Below are 19442 nucleotides of genomic sequence, written 5' to 3'. Positions count from 1 at the left end.
AAAACAAGTTCCAAGTGAGCTTTAATATTTTCTGTGGGCATTAGCCATTTGTATTTCTTCTTTCATGAATTGCCGTTAGTGATCATTTGCCTGTTTTTTTCTGAAATAATCATATTTTTCTTATTGATTTAAAATAACTCTTTATATGTTACAGACTTTAATCTTGATCAGGATCCTTTTCATTGTGAGCTAGTGGGAATTAGAAGGAAGGCAGAAAAAGATGGATCAAGGATTTGGGTGAGGGTCAGCAGCCAAAAGAGGGTCAGGTCAGGGGACGCTCCACCTCCTAACTCTCCTTCCTTTTCCCTAGTTGTGTCTTAAATGTGGAATACAGGTGTTGCTGGATACTCACAGAGACTTTCAAAGGGGTATATAAACAGAGAGATCTTTAAGTCCAGATCCTCACATTTCATATAACTTGTTCCTTAAATCGACTGCCTGAGAGCTCCTTTCCTACCTCAATTTTCCAATAGTGCTTTTCCTATTTAGAAAATCTCATTAAGGTGATTTGCACTAGTTCACGCATATTGGGAGACATTGCTATAACTACCTTTATTCCCAGCTATGTGAACAAAATTTCTCAGTGTTTTTACTGAGATGCATTTTCAAAAATTAAAAATTATTTTTCTTAAGAATGGCCTATCAAAAGTTGTAATATAGGGGCTTCCCTGGTGGCTTAGTGGTTAGGAGTCCGCCTGCCAATGCAGGGGACACGGGTTCGAGCCCCGGTCTGGGAGGATCCCACATGCCGCGGAGCAACTAAGCCTGTGCACCACAACTACTGAGCCTGCACTCTAGAGCCCGTGAGCCACAACTACTGAGCCCACGTGCCACAACTACTGAAGCCCATGAGCCTAGAGCCCGTGCTCCACAACAAGAGAAGCCACCGCAATGAGAAGCCTGAGCAGCGCAAGGAAGAGTGGCCCCCACTCGCCGCAACTGGAGAAAGCCCGTGCGCAGCAACGAAGACCCAGTACAGCCAAAAATAGATTAAAAAAAAAAAGTTGTAATATATCCATGCTGTTTTGATCAGTTACGGCATATATTGATCAGGATAGTTTAAGCTACCTTACAGTAACTAATAAACCTAAAACGTCAATGGCTTACCCAACAAAAGTGTATTGCTAATTTTTATATCACAGTCTGGTGAGGACAAGGAGGCTCTTTTGGGGGACTCTCCTCCAAGGGGGCCTTAGATAACTCTGCTTCCATCTTGCATCTTTGCCATCAGAGTTTCCAGCTTCCAACAGCGAGAGAGAGAGAGAGAAGGAGATCTAGAGCTCAACTCACTGTGAACTAGGACAGGAAACAATACATCACTTCTGTTCAGACTCTCAAAGGGACACTGAGAAATATAAACTTCCTGTACCTCCAAGAAGATAAAAGGATGTGGTGAACACAGCATTATTTCTGCCACAGGTATTCCCAATAATGATTGTAATGATGACTCAATCCAGGTGAATTTTTTTTAGCAGTTAGAACCTTATGACCAGAGGTAAGAAAAAAAATGCTCTAATTTCACCTTATTTTTATAGAGAAGTATGAAATGGGAAATAGTTAAATACTCTTAATCACAAAAAGACATTTTACTAGGATAAAATTTGGTAAATGAATAGAAACAAAAATACAAGGGGAAAACGAAAAGATGTAAAATTTGCAACTCTTACCCAGTGGACGATAGCAGGTATCAATTTGCTGTAGTATTTATTCCATTCCATTCCATTGGATTTATTATTATTATTTATTTATTATGATGAGTTAAGTAACAGTATCACTTTAAAAAGCCGATACTGACAACAGACCATAAATTATATCCTTTGCCACTGTTCAAGATTTTGATGAAATGTTTTAACATTACAACATAAAACTGAAGGAGGGTGCATAGTTTTTCAAAATTCCATTAGGAGATAGTGAACAAAAGCATTGCAGCCCAGTGTCCTATCCTATCTTTAAGGAAACACCCACCCAGTTTGATTTCTTTCTTAAAAAACTAAGAAAGAAAAATACACTGTAATGGAACTGCTTCTGTTGCACTAGACTTGCAGACGCCATGAGCTGCAAACCACAGTAGTTTATGACACCAACTTCCCAGGAAGTCCAGGGATAGAGAGTGCCAGGTACAGAAACATATTTCTTGGCAGAGTTCACATGTCAGGGTAACAACCAGACCCACAGTCAGCCACGCCCTGCTTAGCTTTGCGGTCAAGGTCAAGCTACCTTAGGATTTAAGTCTTCCGCCCAGGAGTCGGTGAATTCTTACTGCCTTGTTCATCAGCTGGTCATATTCATCCACTCTCCCAGCTAAATAAACATCCTGCCACTTTATAGAAGAATCTAAAGCAGCCTGTCTTTTTGACTGTGGAAGATGGCAGTTTTAGACAGGGTTCTAGCTCTCCTTCCTAAAAAGGCCCATTGACCTTTATTGCAAGTGAAATAGCTTATGGAAACAGTAAATGGCTAACCTCACTATACCATAAAATAGAGCTCCCTACAGACTCTTCTCTCTCAGCTCTGGTGAGAAGCCTGTAATAGAACTCATAAAAGCCTCCGTGCCATTCCCCAGGTGCAACCCTTACAGAAGTACAAATAGGAAGTTTCCAAAATTGCTTGAAGAGAAGATAGTCTAAGAATAATGCCAACTATTTAGCAGATGTTTCTTGACCGGAATTTTGAGATCACTTTCTTTTTTGCATTTGCTCTTTAACTAGTGTAAGTGACAACTGACAACATACTGGAAACATAGGAGAGGAAGCTTATATTAAAAGGCAATTGAGAATGCCATCTCATTTGGAGATTAAAAAGATAAATTCTACTCTCTGAACCAATGAAGTTAAAAGTCATAAAATAGAAACTTCTGTCAGGTTTCAAAAAATAAATAAATACCTGATTCTAAAATATTGATTGAGGGCTTCCCTGGTGGCGCAGTGGTTGAGAGTCCGCCTGCCGATGCAGGGGACACGGATTCGTGCCCCAGTCCGGGAAGATCCCACATGCAGCGGAGTGGCTGGGCCCGTGAGCCATGGCCGCTGGGCCTGCGCGTCCAGAGCCTGTGCTCCGCAACGGGAGAGGCCACAACAGTGAGAGGCCCGCGTGCCGCAAAAAGAAAAAAAAAAAGTCAAGAATTCAGAAAGTCCTTTTCTGACCAACACACAGTCATCCCCTTCACATATCTTATTTTATTTTCACTATGGAGTTTATCACTACCTGACATTTTCTCCTTTATTTCTTTATTGGTCTCTCTCCCCATGAGAATGTAAGCTCCATGATTATTGAGACTTTGCCCATTTTGTCCACAGCTATAGCCCCAGGGTTCTGAACACAGCCCAGCATGTCGTAGACTTTCAGCACATTTTGTCAAAGAATGAGTAAATTCCCAAGCCTGAGAAGGAGCATGGACTCATAAGGGGCAGAAATTGAAAACCCAAATACAAATAATATTCATTTATGTATTCATTAAAAAAGAGAACAAACAAAGCAATAAGACACAAAGAATTGAAGGATCTTATGGAAAGGATCAAGTTTCCTAGAGGAACTAATGATATTGGGCTTCAATTCCCTGGGCTAGTGTGGGGCTGGGGGACAGGGCAAAGTGTGAAGTATACACAGAGAATATTGGTTCCATGCCTATAACTTTATATGAAAAGAAGGATTGCCAGCAAAGACTTTATGATAGTCAACCAATTATTAAGCCTTTGTTCAGTATATTTTCTGTACCCTATATCATGTGTTAGTCAGTCCTTCCTAAATATGGGTGTCCAGATGATTCCTGGTTCTGCCCTCTCAGCTTAGGTCACACCCATAGCATCACCAAATAAAAAACCTAGTCTTTAAAAGGAAGGCAATCTGTAATCTAAGAGTAATTTAAAGAGGCCTCCACCTGGTATGAGCTCCCAAGAGCACATTTTAAGTATGTAATCTACATGATTTCAGGTTATGCTGTGATTGTCTTGCTAGGGCCTTAGGGACAGACCATATGCCTGTGGATGGGTGCATGAACACTTCCTAGAAGGGAATGAATCTTTCTTTTCACTGTCGTTCTAGAAGTTATCAATACTGCACAGAGAATAAGGGCTCTGGAAGTGGGCTTTACACTTGGGTCAGAGATTATCTTTCTCCTCTTTTATGGGGGTGGGTGGGTAGTCATATTGTCCAAACTCCAGGAAGTAGAGGTTCTCTTGGCATCTAGAGGCAGGTACCCAGCCCCAAAGGGGACCCTAAGGCCAGTCCGGAATGTGCTGTTCTATTTCTCTTCCATTCACTTCCAACTTTCAGTAATATCTTCTTGTATTTTACCCTGCTGTTAAGTGTCTTGGAGATAGAGGGGGGAATCTGTCCCACATTGGTTGGAGTGACAGAAGGGAGAAGAGCTCCCCTTCCCTGTTACCCGCAGTGAGGCTGTCATGGGGTGAGCTGAGATGGTCACCAGCAGAGGACAGCTGAGTTCAGAAGCATCTTGTGAAGGTCACTTGTAGTAGTGACAGCTAGGTCGAGAGAACAAAAAGAGGCTCTGCCTACCTTGCTTATGCTTGAGATGGCTTCTGAAAGCCATCTGGCTGGCTGGAGGAATAGCTGGAGGAATAGCTGAGGGACAATTAGAGGAAGAATTATCCCTGGCAGTCAGTTTAGTCACTAAAATTAATAAACTTGTTCCAGATAAATTCTTAGTAAAATTGAAATTTCATACATAACTTTTTTTTAACATCTTTATTGGAGTATAATTGCTTTACAATGGTGTGTTAGTTTCTGCTTTATAACAAAGTGTATCAGCTAGATGTATACATATATCCCCATATCCCCTCCCTCTTGCATCTCCCTCCCACCCTCCCTATCCCACCCCTCTAGGTGGTCACAAAGCACCGAGCTATGCGGCTGCTTCCCACTAGCTATCGGTTTTACGTTTGGTAGTGTATATATGTCCCTGCCACTCTCTTGAGAGCACTTTGTCCCAGCTTACCCTTCCCCCTCCCCATGTCCTCAGGTCCATTCTATAGTAGGTCTTCGTCTTTACTCTCGTCCTGCCCCTAGGTTCTTCATGACCATTTTTTTTTTTTTTTAGATTCCATATATATGTGTTAGCATACAGTATTTGTTTTTCTCTTTCTGACTTACTTCACTCTGTATGACAGACTCTAGTAAGGAATTATCCATTCTAATTTTTTTCCAAGGCAGCATCTTGCTCAATAGTGAAATACAAGGTTTCCCTTTAAAGTGAAGAAAAGACAACATTGGTAACGTATTTCACATATAATATTGTTCAAGTACTACCCAATTGGATAAGAGAAAAAAATATATAAATAATTGAAAAGGATGAGCCCCAATGATAACTATTTATAGATGATATAATCACATAGCTAAAAGCGAGCCACATGGAAAACTACTGGAAATGATAAGTTAATCCAGGAAAACTGGTTATAAAATGCAATAATCTATAACCAGTAACTTTTCTACATAAAAACAAGTTAGAAAATGTAATGAAAAAAATTCCCATTTACAAGAGTGCTCAGAATAGTAAAATACTTTACAAGAAAAATAACAATGAACGTACAGGATGTTTATGACTTGGAGGAATCTTGAAAGAATAAAATGGCATTTTCAATGTTTAGATTAAAAGTTAAATATTATAATGATGTCAACTTTCTTTAAATTAAATTATTCATTGAATGTAACAGCAACAAAAATGCCAAGAAGTTTTTTTTGGTTATTGTTTGAAATCACATGTCTCAAATAAAGATATTCATTACACAATTATTATAGCTTCAATAGCCTGGAAACAATATGAATGTACATCAATAAGAGACTGGTTAAATTATAGTTTATTCCCACAGGATATCATTATGATATCCTGCTATTTTAAAAAAATAAGGGAGGGAATTCCCTGGCAGTCCAGTTGTTAGGCCTCTCTGCTCTCACTGCCGAGTGCACAGGTTCAATCCCTGTTCAGGGAACTAAGATCCTGCAAGCTGCATGGTGTGGCCAAAAAAAATAAAAAATAAAATGAAATGACATAAAATAAAACAAAATAGTAAAGTAAAATAAAATAAAATAGAATAAAGGGAGATCTGCAGGCCTGGATGTGGAATAATCTCTAAGTGTATTGTTAACTGAAAAGCTCAAGTTGCAGAAATACATACACACACACAAATGGCATACTATATCTATACATGTGTGTACATATATAAAGATATACACACATAGATATACATACACATATATACATAGATCTATTATGATGTCATGTGTAAACACACACATACACGTGCTTCGAAGAGTACACAAGAAGCTTTGCCACTGGAGATAAGGAATGGGGGATACCTTTTTGCCATATATCCTTTTTAGGCCGTTTGGTGTTTTTACTATATGTATATCTTAACTTTTCAAGAGAAAAAAAGTTTTTAAGCAATAAAATGAATAAAAGCGTAGACGTAAAAAAGATACTTGTTCAGGTTAATGGTATCAAAATGTAAATGGGCATTCCCATCTACCCGCTGTCCACTTCTACTCATATCCTAGAGAAACTCCTGCCCATGTGCACAAGTAGACACGTACAAGGAGAGAGGGGCATGGCATGGAGGGGGCAACTAAAACGTTATCTATCTCTATAGTATCTACCGCTTAGAATGTGAATACATATTCATAATAAAACGTTGGAAACAAATATCCATCAGCGGGAGATATTTAATAAATTTTGGTACAGCTAAGGACTATACAGATGTTAAAAGGAATGCAGTAAGTCCATACATAACGTAGAAAGTTGTTCATGTTATTAAGTGGAAAATCAAATTGTAGCACTATGTATGTAGTAGTAGTAATTTTTTTGTGTAAGCATAAAAAGTATATGGAAGGAAATATACCAAACCATAAATAGTAGATGCCTGAGTAAAACAGTATTTTATCCACTTTTCTCCGAGCCAAGCCTGATCCTCCTTATTTCCTTCCAAGCTGCTTCCTGAGAGAGTAAGAGGTTTCTGGTCTGGGCTGTGAATCCTGGTGAGCTGGGTCACTGATGTAGTCCTGGCTCCAATCTGGCCTTCAGCAACTCTTTTGTGGGGTGCAGAGCTCTCTTACAGCCACCAGCAGCGTTATACTCTTGTTCCTAATCTGCAGCTCCTTGTGTGCATTGGCTCCTCGGGGATTTTGCATGAGGGGGGAATGATGGGGTTGACGTGTTTCTGTGGCTCCACCATAACCCCTAAGACATACCTCCAGGCGTCTCTAGAGGGAACTTTCCCTTTTCACTTTTTATAATCGGCGTCCATGGATTTTTGGAAAGACAGTTTATAAAACTGTAAAACAAATGTAAATTGCAAAAAAAACTTTGACATTCCTAAGAATAAGCTTAACCTTAAGCTTGAACATAAAAATAACACACGTAAAATGATATATCTTTACTGATGCTTCTCACCATGATGTGCAAAGGATTTGTGACCACAAGAGGATTAATAACCACTCTACTCAACCTGTTTATTTGGTTTGTTTGGTTTTTGTTATACTCATTTTTTCCTTTCCAAAATGGGTAATATACTATTACTTGATTTGTATTTAGTTAAAAAGAATATTAAATAAGTTTGATCAATCTACATCTTTACTAGATAAATTTTAGTTTACATTATTAACATTTTATTAGGAAAAAAATCTGTTACTTTCCTTTAAGCATTTTATTAAGTCTTGATGTATTTACACATTCATTTGGAATCACATGGTCTCCTCTCCCTTTCTTTTTCCTTCTCCCATGAGAGAAATTCTCTGAAATAATTTTGGAAAAGAAAATGATTACTGAGTCAAAAGCTACAAAAATATTAATGCCTCCTGATGCAAGTTTTCAGTTTGCTTTTTCAGCTTAACTTCTTTGATTTTGCAATACCTTATAAGGTATAAATATATTCATTTAATACAAGCCTCAACAGCTTTAAGCAATACATATAATTTTTTAACTGCTAGTTAATGTACACCAAAGTTTCCCTCTTTATTCCTAAAATAGGCCCATCTTCTGAGACATATCTGTTTGTTTACTGATAAACATCATCAGAGAATCTCTCGCTGAAAGTCTTCCCACATAAGGAAACATGTTTGTGAGACATCTTTCCTGACCATCAGTATCACATAATGCTTTATCCTTACGAGATCCACAAATCATAAGGTATTCAGTGAAAATGGACATTGTAGGATATCACTTTGACGTACAGTCAGTTCAAGGGCGACTGAATGGTAGCGCAGGTGTGTGGCGTGTGACTCATGCAGGCCCCACCCCCAGGTGCAGTGAGTCACTCAGCCGGCAGAGAGCTCCCCTGGGATAATGGCACCATCAAGAGAACCTCTTGACACTCACTAATCTAGGCTGATAGCGTCATTTAGACAAGCTAAGAGCCAAAAGAATGCCAAGGTCAGTGTTTTTGTAGCAAGAATTAATTTTTAGTAATTTAAAAATGAAAATGGTAAATAACATTTAAGACAGTCTTAGAGAAATCATGTCGTAGTCCGACACTATGAACTATACAGCTATTTTCAGTTTTGCATATGGCCTTCCATTTCTTATAGATAGTTAGCTAGTTACAATCATGGGTATTTTATCTTCTGTTTCTCTCAGTCAGCTTTATATCACAAGCATGGTTCCATGTTTGTATAGAGCTTTCATAATTATTATTTTTAATGGCTGCATGAAGGCCATTTGATTAATTTTATTACTCTGTCTATTCCAGTGCCCATTATAATGCTCTTGATAAGAACATAGGATGGTGCTAGTCTAAGTGCTAGTGCCAAAACACCCCGGTTCAAATGTAAGTTTAGCAACCTCTGTGCCTTAGTTTTCTGGTCTTTAAAATGAGGTTGATGACAATTCCAACCACACCGGTTTGTCATGATTAAATGAATTCATTTGCATAAAGTGCTTAGAATGGTGCCTGGTACGTCGTGAGCAGTCAATAAATGTGAACTATTATTATTGATGTATAAATGACTTTCGAGCCTTCAAGTCATCTCTTGCTTTTGCTATTACAGACAGCAGTGCAATGAACATCTCTACTTATCAGATGTTTTGCTTCTGTATAATTATTTCCTCAGATTAAATTTCTAGGAATCAGATTGCTGGGTCAAAGAATTTATCACAGTGATTACTTTTAAAGAAATTCCTTGAACTATTGCCCTTGAAGAAAATGTGATGGCATGGAAAACAAATACTAGTTGATATAAAAGAGATGATCAGGAAGGGAAATCATGGCTTTATTTATAACAGTAATTTAGTAAAACCCCATTTTATTCATAAAACTGGGTAGGTAGACCTTATACAAAGAGCCTGGGTTCCATTCAACTGATTTAATCCAATAAGTATTTCCCAGTCTGCTCTATGCTTGTTCCATGCTAGGTGTTAAGCAGAGTATGGAAGGCTATGAAGTGGCCTTTGTCCTTAAAGAGTCAAAATCTATGTAAGAAGGTAAGATATGAAGGTAGTATGAGACTATAGAATCAGGGGCCAAATTACTTTTTTTTTCATCCAAAATCTGTGGTACAGACACCAAATATTAGGCATAGTCAGCTGACAATAAAGAGATAATATTCAGTTTCTGGTGAAGAAAAAAGTGCATGTGGGAGAGAGGGGCAATGATACAGATGAACTTGTATACAAAACAGAAATAGACCCACAGACATAGAAAACAAACTTACGGTTACCAAAGGGGAAGGGGTGGGGTGTGATAAATTAGGAAGATGGGATTAACATATATTCACTACTATATATAAAACAGATAACCAACAAGGACCTACTATATAGCACAGGGGACTCTACTCAATATTTTGTAATAACCTATAAGGGAAAAGAATCTGAAAAAGAATATATATATATCTCTCTCTGAATCTCTGTGTTATACACCGAAAACTAACACAACATTGTAAATAAGCTATACTTCAATAAAAAATTAGTTCATTGATTAAATATACAAAGGGGAAAAAAAAGAAAGAGAAAAGTGTGTGACCATCCAAGTGATAACTAAATTGAGCTCCACTTTTTTTCTCAGAATCTAACATTTTATAATTGCTTTCAATACACCTCAAACCAACAGGCCAGACCTGCATTTGAAATCATGCACAGAAACTGTTTGCTCTTGCTAAAACACATTCTTATCCCTGCCAGTTAAGATAAAAGCACTCCTCAGACTTCAACTGTGGGCTTTAGCCAAGGGGTCCAAAAGGGGTGCTCAGGAGTGGAGATGGCTTTGGTGGAGAACTGGGGGTGTGTGTGTCTGTTTAGGAAGGGCCTCTGCTAGCTGAAATAACAAAATCATCTCTATCTCGCCTGTTTTTAGGGAGCAGTGCTAACGTGTCTGGAACAACCAAAATCTCCCACCACCACTCCGCTGTCCTCTCTCTTTTGTCTCAATGTCCAAGGAAGGGGGTCCAACTGCCTCTCCTCTTTGAGATGAGCAAGCTCACTGATTTCCAGGAAGTCAAACCTGAAATAGAAGCAGAGCCTTTTCTTATCATTGAGGAAGACTTCCCAATCACTGTAAACCCTTTCCGTAGGGGGCAAGCCCCGTATAAAGGGTTTTCCGGTCTTTGAAAATGGCCTGACAAACACCATTGTTGTGCCTTATCCAGCAGTTATCAAACTGCCTACTATGTACAGATCCTCTCAAACTGACAGGTACCAGATGCCCCCAGAAGGCTTAAGCCTCTGCAATGTCCAGAGAAGGAGATGCTTTGCCCAAACAGGTCCCCAAGCAGACAAGTGAAACTGTCTTCCTTATATGGTGAAAAGTGCCCTGTCGCTTTAAGGCCAAGAGACTTGGCTGCAGATGGTCCCTGGGAAGTTTGCGGGCAGCCCCATCCTGTATCTGAGCCTCGCAGCTGTGCAGGTGAGTTCCCAAACCTTCTTTCCCCAATTTGCCCTCTGCAGTCTCTCTCCTGGCGTGGCTGGTTGGAAATGCTGTTACAGAGGGCTAGAGAAATTCAGGGTCAGTAGAGATGGTGTTGTTTGGAGAAGTTTGAGTTGAAGGGAAAGAACAAGGTTACTAGGGAAATGTGCAGTGATGCAGCCAGTGAGGATGCTTCTAACTTCCAGTGGGGCGGAAGCATCCAGGTTACAAGAGGCCCTGAGGCTTTTCAGGACAGGGCAGGGGAAACAAATTCAGCAGCGGAAGAGGGACAGATGCTAGGTAAGACCCCACAGGGCTAAGTTTGGAATTCTGAGCTATAGAACCTGGTCAGCTGCAAGTTTAAACCAGACATAGGTGGGAGGAAATAATGCTTCTGCAAATGCTGAAGGCTTTGCAGAGCTACAGGGCTGACTGCAGAAGAGAAAGTGAACGCGTATGTTTGCAGCATCTACTGGAATGGAAGGCTGCAGCCTTAACCCTTCGTTCAACCTGGCTGATTAGCAAGTAGGGTTTGACAGCACAGAGCACAGGGTGAGGGTGGGGATGCCTGCGTGGAGTATTGTGGTAGAAGACTAAAATAAATGGATAAGACTATGATCGTGGAACCGCATCTCTGGTATCCCCACAGTACCGCCTGCAGAGAAAAGAGATTTTTCTAAGCTCAGAAATTCTGTGTCATCCACAAGCAAAGAACTAGAAGAAGAAGTCTCATTTAAGCTGATTACTGCTCTGTCATTTACTAATTCAGTTTCCTGACTTCTTTTAGCCTGTGGCCTGGAGCCTCCTAAAATATTAATTTGGAATTAATGAATAGAACTTTTTAAAGGCAAAGATGAGCTAGCAAAGCCCTTTAACTGAGCCCACTCATCAGCTACAACCAAAATAGAAGTCCACCCAAGAATTTAAAAAGAGAGATGCCACATTGTAGGACTGGGCTTGTTTTCCCTCCTGGTTGAGTCTGGGGCCATTCATCATTCAGAGGCCAGTGGTTTCTCTACAGTTGTTGTGTGGGGAGTGAACACGGAGGCTGGATTAAAATTCCTTACATACCCCATGCCTTTCAAAAATATTCATTCATCTGGGTAGTCACTGAAGAATTCGTTTTATTATTAACTAACAAGTGCTCTATCTACTTGTTTTCTAAAGACAGAATGTTCATGAAAAAAGATTTGTTTTATCAACAGGGATTTGTTAGTGCAAGTGTTCCCCTTTTCTCACTTCTGATGGCTGGGCCAAGTGGGGATTATAGCTTGCTGAATAGGAAGATCTGTTCTTGACTCTAAAAACAGCAAAGGGCTCTACTTGGGCCTTACCCATTCAGAAACGCTGATGTCCTGAGCAGAAAGTTAACTTTTGAGTTCATAATTTGGAAGGGAACAGGGTGCGTGGGTATAATGTTGCTTCCTTTGTTTCAAGTTAAATGCAGAAAGCGGTGTCAAATATACTGCTTTCAAATATGAACGCTGCCAAGAAAAATAAAATCCAATCCCCAAAGCCGGAAAATCTCTAAAAGTAACAGACTGTGACCTTTCATAAGCTAAATCAAAGTGTTTAAAAGGAAAAAAGATGTGGCTTCCTGAACATTTCACATGGTGACCCTCAATCACATACTGACTGCACAGCATCTCTTAAGCTATTTATTTTATCTGTGCCTCGGATTCCTCACCAGTAAACCGTGCATTGTTGGGAGGGACTTTCCAACGAAGTGGAAAGATCCATTGGAGCTGGAATTGAGCAAATCTGGGTTAAATTTCCAGTCCCTTCATTTATTCCATAACCTTAGACAAGTTACACAGCCAGTCTGAACCTCGGTTTCCTTATTTGTAAAGAGAGTAAATAATTAACAATGTCATTAGAATTAGAGGAACCTACCAGTACACAGGCTCAGGCCTGCGGGTCCTTGGACTTGGAGAGCAGGATGTCCTGCTCCCAAGCAGGAACCTTTGTATCTTGCATGAAAAATGGACGGTCTAAAAAAAAAATGGGTGATTTGGGGATTTCCCTGGTGGCGTAATGGTTAAGAATCTGCCTACAAATGCAGGGGACATGGGTTCGAGCCCTGGCCCGGGAAGATCCCACATGCCGCGTAGCAACGAAGCCCGTGGGCCACAACTACTGAGCCTGTGCTCTGGAGCCTGCTAGCCACAACTGCTGAAGCCCGCATGCCACAACTACTGAAGCCCGCATGCCACAACTACTGAAGCCCGCACGCCTAGATCCCGTGCCCCGCAACAAAAGGAGCCACGGCAATGAGAAGCCTGCACACCACAACAAAGAGTAGCCCCTGCTCGCCGCAACTAGAGAAAGCCCTCACACAGCAACGAAGACCCAACGCAGCCAAAAATAAATGAATACAATAAATAAATAAATAAATATATTTTAAAAAAATAAATAAATAAAAAATAAAAATGGGTGATGTTGAGAAGGGCAAGAAGATTTTAGTTCAGAAGCGGGCCTAGTGCCATACCATGGAAAAGAGAGGCAAGCACAAGACTGGGCCAAATCTCCATGGTCTGTTTGGGCAAAAGACAGGTCAGGCCCCCGGATTTTCTTACACAGATGCCAGCAAGAACAAAGGCATCTCTTGGGGAGAGGAGACACTGATGGGGTATATGGAGAATCCCAAGAAGTACATCCCTGGAACAAAAATGATTTTCACAGGCATTAGAAGGGGCTGACTTGATAGCTTATCTCAAAAAAGCTTCTAATGAGTAATAGTTGGCCATTGTCTTATTACAAAACAGAAGTGTCTCATGGCTTTTGTTTTATGTGTACCGTATTTAAATCGGCCTCATACACCAGAATTCCAATCATGAATGGCTGGTAGGATATTTCTTTTGGACGGCCCTGATTTATATAGATTGACTCCTAGTTAAATTAATATGATCAGCTTTTTGAATTTTGATACTAATTCCAGCTCAGGAAGTACTATCCCTGTTTTCCCCTTCTAAAGATATGATTGGACTTGATGTTCAACTCTTCATAGAGATGGTGAACACCATCTCAAAACCTACAGGAAATTGGTTTTATATTTAAATTTATATAACTGGTTATATTAATATATTTAAATACAGAGGATATCCCTTCACTGTCTCATAGAACAGTAAGACTCACCTGCATTTCACGTTGTGTTCATTAGCCTGCTAAAGGCAAAGGCTGAAGACAAGCTGGCAATGTCCACTTTATCTTTTTGGTCTTAACTATGCCAATTAAATTAAAATTCCCTGTATCTAAAATGTTGTCTTTTACTTAATGAAAGGCATTTTAGTGTGGTTTATGTATAATATCAAATAAAGAATATTTAATACTTCTCACGTTTCATAGGTGATCTATAAGATCAAATGCTTTTAAAATTTAGCATCACAAGCTATCGCAGCAAACTTTGCTTATAATTCTTTACCAAGTCAAACTAAGTTATAATTCAGGATTGTCTTTTAAACAGCTATTCAAAAACACATGCAACTGTAGCATTACCATATATGCATGATTGGCAATGGTGCTTTTGCCAACTTGTTAGAAAGATTAGATGAGATATACCATCAGCACAAATTTGTAAATTATGTGATCCTAAGGCTGAAGATAATTAAAAACAAAGTCATGGATCAAAAATAAATAAACAAACAAAGAAAGAAAGAAGAAAAATTATTAAAGGAAATTTAGAATCCAGTAGAGTTTCCAAAAATATTATTTTACAGTTCCTTCTTTTTCTTTATGACTTAGGAAACTATATTGTTCCTTGGGGGAGGAAATGAGTTTTGAGAGTGGAAACCAGTTCTGTAGGACAACTTTAGAACCACTGCTAGTTCACCCCCTTCTCCCCACCCTCCTTCAAAAAAGGATGCCCAACTGCCTTGGAAATCCATTCCTAGTTATTAACCAGGCTCATTGATCAGAAGTCCTTCTTAAAGCAAACCCACTTCTGCCTATGTTGTGTTCAGAAATACAAAGAATTGTTGGTTTTCTTCCCATGGTATAGTTATTCCATATGCGTGAAAGACAAGGTAAGCCACCTCAGAATCTCAATAAAGGTGGTCTATCCAAAAGCAAGTTTAAACAGCATTTTTAAAGGAACTTTTTTTTGTTGTTATTAGAAGCCACCTCTTACAAGTGGTTCAATAATAACTAATCGCTACCTTTCTGTAAAATCTCCTAACATGTTCACACAGCCATCTTTAAGAACATGGTTAGTGCTACTCTCAGAATTTTCATCGTTCACTTCAGGCCATTGTAAGAGCAGGGTTGCCACACCTGCAGTGGGGCTATGTGTAGGACACATTTTTAAACTGAAAACATTCTCTCCACCAGCTTAGAAAGGTGGTGATAAATTTCAGCAGCAGAAACATTCCATTGGGAGCACATATCACAGCACATGCATCAGCTGGGAGTTGAGAGCTGTCGTTTTTAACTCAATGACAATGACCTAAGGGTAGGTCACCCCTGTAGCCAATCTTCTAGTGGTGGATTAACGCCGCCTCTGTCAGGAGACTGGTGTTTAGGATCCACACTTGGCCACTTAAAGTAGCTGTGGGACCTGGGTTAGCTCCTTTACATGTCTGAGCCTCAGTTCTATGGTCTGCCTCATGGGAATGATAACATATCCACGGATGTGGTTATGGGAAAGACAGGAGAATTGGCAATGCAGAGCTCGGTAATTATGTTGGATCCAAATGCCTGATGGTCTCTAATAAGGTCCTTGTTCTTTACTAATAAGACACTGGCCATAGACCTTGTCTACACCCTTTAGACCAATCTGCAAGTATGAGTATGTGTCCAAGAATGTGTGACTTAAACTTTTAATAAAAGTTAAGTTTCAAGTTAGGTGGAAGCAAAGAAAAGTAGGGGCTGAGGCCGTTCTACATCGTGCTGCAGGGGTTAACTTTGGAAACAGGTTTAAAATCTGCTGGGTCACACAGGACTTTGGATTGATTACATTCTTTAAAAATATTTTATAATTTTTGACCCCGTGGGAGGTACTTCTGTGTCTGGTACACTGGAAGAAAGAGTCAGAATGGGGGAACACGATGGTCTAGATTGAGCAGGTAGAGTAGAGAAATCCTGGTGGAGCTGAATCTCTTGACACATCTTTGATGCCCCCTCCTCCCCACTGACCCCATGCACCTTGAGCTTGTCAGATGCGATTCTTTCATGAATTCAGCAAGCTGGGGAAGCTTGAAAAAGTGTCTAGTCGGCTTCTTGCCTTCAGTCAGAGCTGCTCTTGAAACAACCAAGAAAAAGGGCCACCTACCTCTGCTCAGGGAAGGAGCCTTTCAAGTCCCATCTGTTGTCTGCCTGCACTGGGGCTGCATTTGGGAAGTTATCCTTATGCCTTGTGCTACAAGCCCATTTTCTCCTAGCGAGCTCTGGGTCTGTCCTTTGTTGCAGCAAATTGCTATCCTGCCTGTGGAAGCAGCCACTAGGGTGGGGCATGCTCATGGTCACAGCCTCTGCGAGGGGCAGCACTTCTTGTTTCCTCTCTGATTAATGAGCAGGTGAGCAGACATGCTTCTGCCTTGACGTTATCCCATCTATTCCCCCTCCACCTTCCCTCTCCCTACTGCAGTGCTTCCCAAACTAGAGAGAGGGTGCATCAGGAAAGCTTGTTAACACACACAATGCTGGGACCCATCCCCAGTGTTTCTGATCTGTAGGTCTGTGCTGGGGCCTGAGTACTTGCAAGTTGTAATAAGCTCACAGGTGGTCTCGGAACCACACTTTGGGAACCACTCATCCAACACTCAGTCTCACTCTGGTGTTTCCAGTAACTTGCACCGCCTCCTACATACCAAGATAATACCTCCTCTCTGTTCTTGGGGGCGGGGATGGAGGTGTGAAATAGAGCCTTCTCCTTACCACTGTTCTGTGCGACTATTTAGTGAATTCTGATTGTAACAAGCATGGTACTAAATACTTTACAGACATTATTTGCACTTTCCCAATAACCCTACAAGTTTGATGTTATGAGACAAACAGAAAGAGTGTGAGAAACCAAGATCTCATCAGTGACAAAGAGCAGATGTGGTGTTCAAATTCAGACTGATCTGGAAAGATTTGCTCTTTCCACTATTCCAGGTCTGGCAAATAGATGTTTAACTTGTGTGTCAACTCCAATTCACTGGTAGCTGCTGCCTGGAGCACTGTGTTGAGGGTCCCATGTGGAATGGGTGCTCAGCAAGAGGAAGTACTAGGATTGGTGAGCGGTACCTGCCGAGATGCAGGAGTGGAGAATGAGAACCCAGGTGCTGTGTATTTGCCACCCCCACACGATGCCTTGTTCGGGAATCAATTTTGTCAGCTACGAAAATCAGATGAGAGATGGGTATTCGAATTTGTTCCACAGAGAACAGTAAAACTTATTTCCTTTTTCATCCCCTTCTCTAAAGGGTGAATCTAAATTTCTTTTTTAATTAATTAATTTTATTTATTTAGTTTTGGCTGTGTTGGGTCTTCGTTGCTGTGCACAGGCTTTCTCTAGTTGTGGCAAGCAGGGGCTACTCTTCGTTGCGGTGCGCAGGCCTCTCATTGCAGTGGCTTCTTTTGTTGCAGAGCACGGGCTTTAGGCACGTGGGCTTCAGTAGTTGTGGCACACGGGCTCAGTAGTTGTGGCTCGCGGGCTTAGTTCATGTGGGATCTTCCCAGACCAGGGATGGAAACCATGTCCCCTGCATTGGCAGGTGGATTCTTAACCACTGCACCACCAGGGAAGCCCCTGAATCTAAATTTTTGAGGCTAGATTTGAAAAGGTATAAAAACTTGTAAAGTAAAATGAAATGCAGCTAGTATATAGATAGTAGGAGCCACCGTGGACATTTAACCTTAAAGTGACGGGGACGAGAGAACTTATTAATTATGTATGTCTCTGTACGTTATATGTCTTTCAGTGTGACCTAATAGATCGCCTTATGCTGAAAGAATCCACTGTGACTTAATAAGGAGGCAATGACATTTCTGGTTTTATTTCTCCCTCCATCACTAATATTCAGTGTGAGATTTGTTATTTTTAGTGTCTTAGTGCTTTATCTAAAAAATGAGTTTCAAAAAAAAAAAAAAAAAATGAGTTTCATAATGCTTTTCTGCTTCTTCCTAATATGTATTATGTACATGATTAAATGAAAAAATAACTTTATGGCATCTATTATTCAATCAACAAATATTTATAAAAATTTATCCCCAGGCTCTGGGGATATAGCAGCAAACAAACAGACTGCTCTCATGGAACTTACATTCTGGAGAAGGGAGACAGACAGTATACAAGTAAACAAAGAAGAAAATTGTGTATCGTGATAAGTATACACAGTGAGAGTGACTCTGTGTGTATGCGTGTATGTGTGTATGTATTGCTGTTTTAGATGGGGTGGTCCAGGGAAGGTCTTTCTGAGGTGGTGACATTTAAGCTAAGACTTGAATGTGGAAAAGGAGCCAAACTGGGTGGTCTGGGAGTGCTTCTTTTCCAGGCAGAGAAAAGAACCCATGCAAAGATCCTGAGGTTGAAGGTAGGTAAGGGCCAGATCAAGTAGGCTAGTAGGGATTTTCAGCCGGGGGTGATGCAACCCTCCTTCCCCTACCTAGGTGGTGTTTGAAGATGTGCAGCGGGTGATTTGGGTGCAAAATATGGAATCGAGGACAGAGCACTATTGGCTTTTGTGGGCAGGACCAGGGATGCTAAACATCTTATACTGCTTTGGATGAAGGCACATGAGAAGACTTGTGCCGCTCATACTGTCCTGAAGATATTGTCTCTGTTGAGAAATCCTGAAGAATCTCCAAGGCCAGGGTGAGAAGTTTAGATTTTATCCTGTGTACAGTGAGAAGCTCTTGGAGAGTTGTAAGCTTTAAAAGATGATCTTTAAAAGATCATTTTGGCTACTGAGTGGAGAGTGAACTGGAAGAGACAAGGGTGAAAGCAGGGAAATTCAACAGGCAGCTGTTTCAGTAATCCAGAGTAGAGACGATGGTGGCCTGGGCAGGGGGGTCATGGTGAAGGTTTTGAGAAGTATTTCTACCTTCAAGAAGAAGACTGCTTAAATAAATATAAAATGCCATGTCTCATGACACCTTATGTTATCGTTTGTTTTCCTTTAAAGACTTTACAGTTTGGGAATCCACTGGTTTCCTCTGTAGCCGTTTAAGAGAATCTTTGCGGCACCAAATTACAGACCTCGCCCTTTCAAATGCAAGTCCTTATCCTCTTGCCCTTCACCCTCACGGATCTGTGTGCATTTCAAGTTGTTCGTAGCTCGGGAAGGTAATCTGTTTGATTTGGGCTTGTAAAAAGAGAGAAAATTACATGCGCTTCTTGAATAACAATATGTGATTTCTCTCTCTGAAGGGTCAATAGAAATTAGCCTACATATACCATTTTAGGAAACCGGTTCCTAATCACATGAATAAGAGGGACCAAGTCCACATTTTTTCTGCTGAAAGAGGAACATTAAGTGAACATCAAAATCTCTTGAAGAGATTGCAGGCATCTCAGTACTAATTTTACTCGGGCATTAAAGCCTTGCCAATAGTTTTCAGGTGCATCAGCTACTCCCCAACAAAGGCAATTCAGCTTCCACAATTTTAGAGAATCCTCCT

The 19442-nt window shown here is 40.4% G+C and overlaps 2 protein-coding genes across 3 annotated transcripts in view; both read left to right on the top strand.

Moving 5' to 3' along the window:
- Positions 1 to 19442, top strand: part of SCHIP1 (schwannomin interacting protein 1) — a 575684-nt gene that overhangs the window by 411207 nt on the left and 145035 nt on the right. The window lies entirely within an intron of this gene.
- On the top strand, positions 13334 to 13543 carry LOC113623627 (cytochrome c-like). Its single transcript, XM_027113094.1, has one exon. The coding sequence runs from the start codon at positions 13334 to 13336 to the stop codon at positions 13541 to 13543; it is 210 nt and encodes a 69-aa protein (XP_026968895.1).

The sequence above is a fragment of the Aethalodelphis obliquidens genome, unplaced genomic scaffold (assembly GCF_003676395.1).
Source record: "Aethalodelphis obliquidens isolate GAN/ISIS:26980383/991018 unplaced genomic scaffold, ASM367639v1 scaffold1, whole genome shotgun sequence".
Taxonomy (NCBI): Eukaryota; Metazoa; Chordata; class Mammalia; order Artiodactyla; family Delphinidae; genus Aethalodelphis; species Aethalodelphis obliquidens.
Note: the sequence above shows the minus strand (reverse complement) of the source record. Positions and strands in the feature narration are given on the sequence as shown.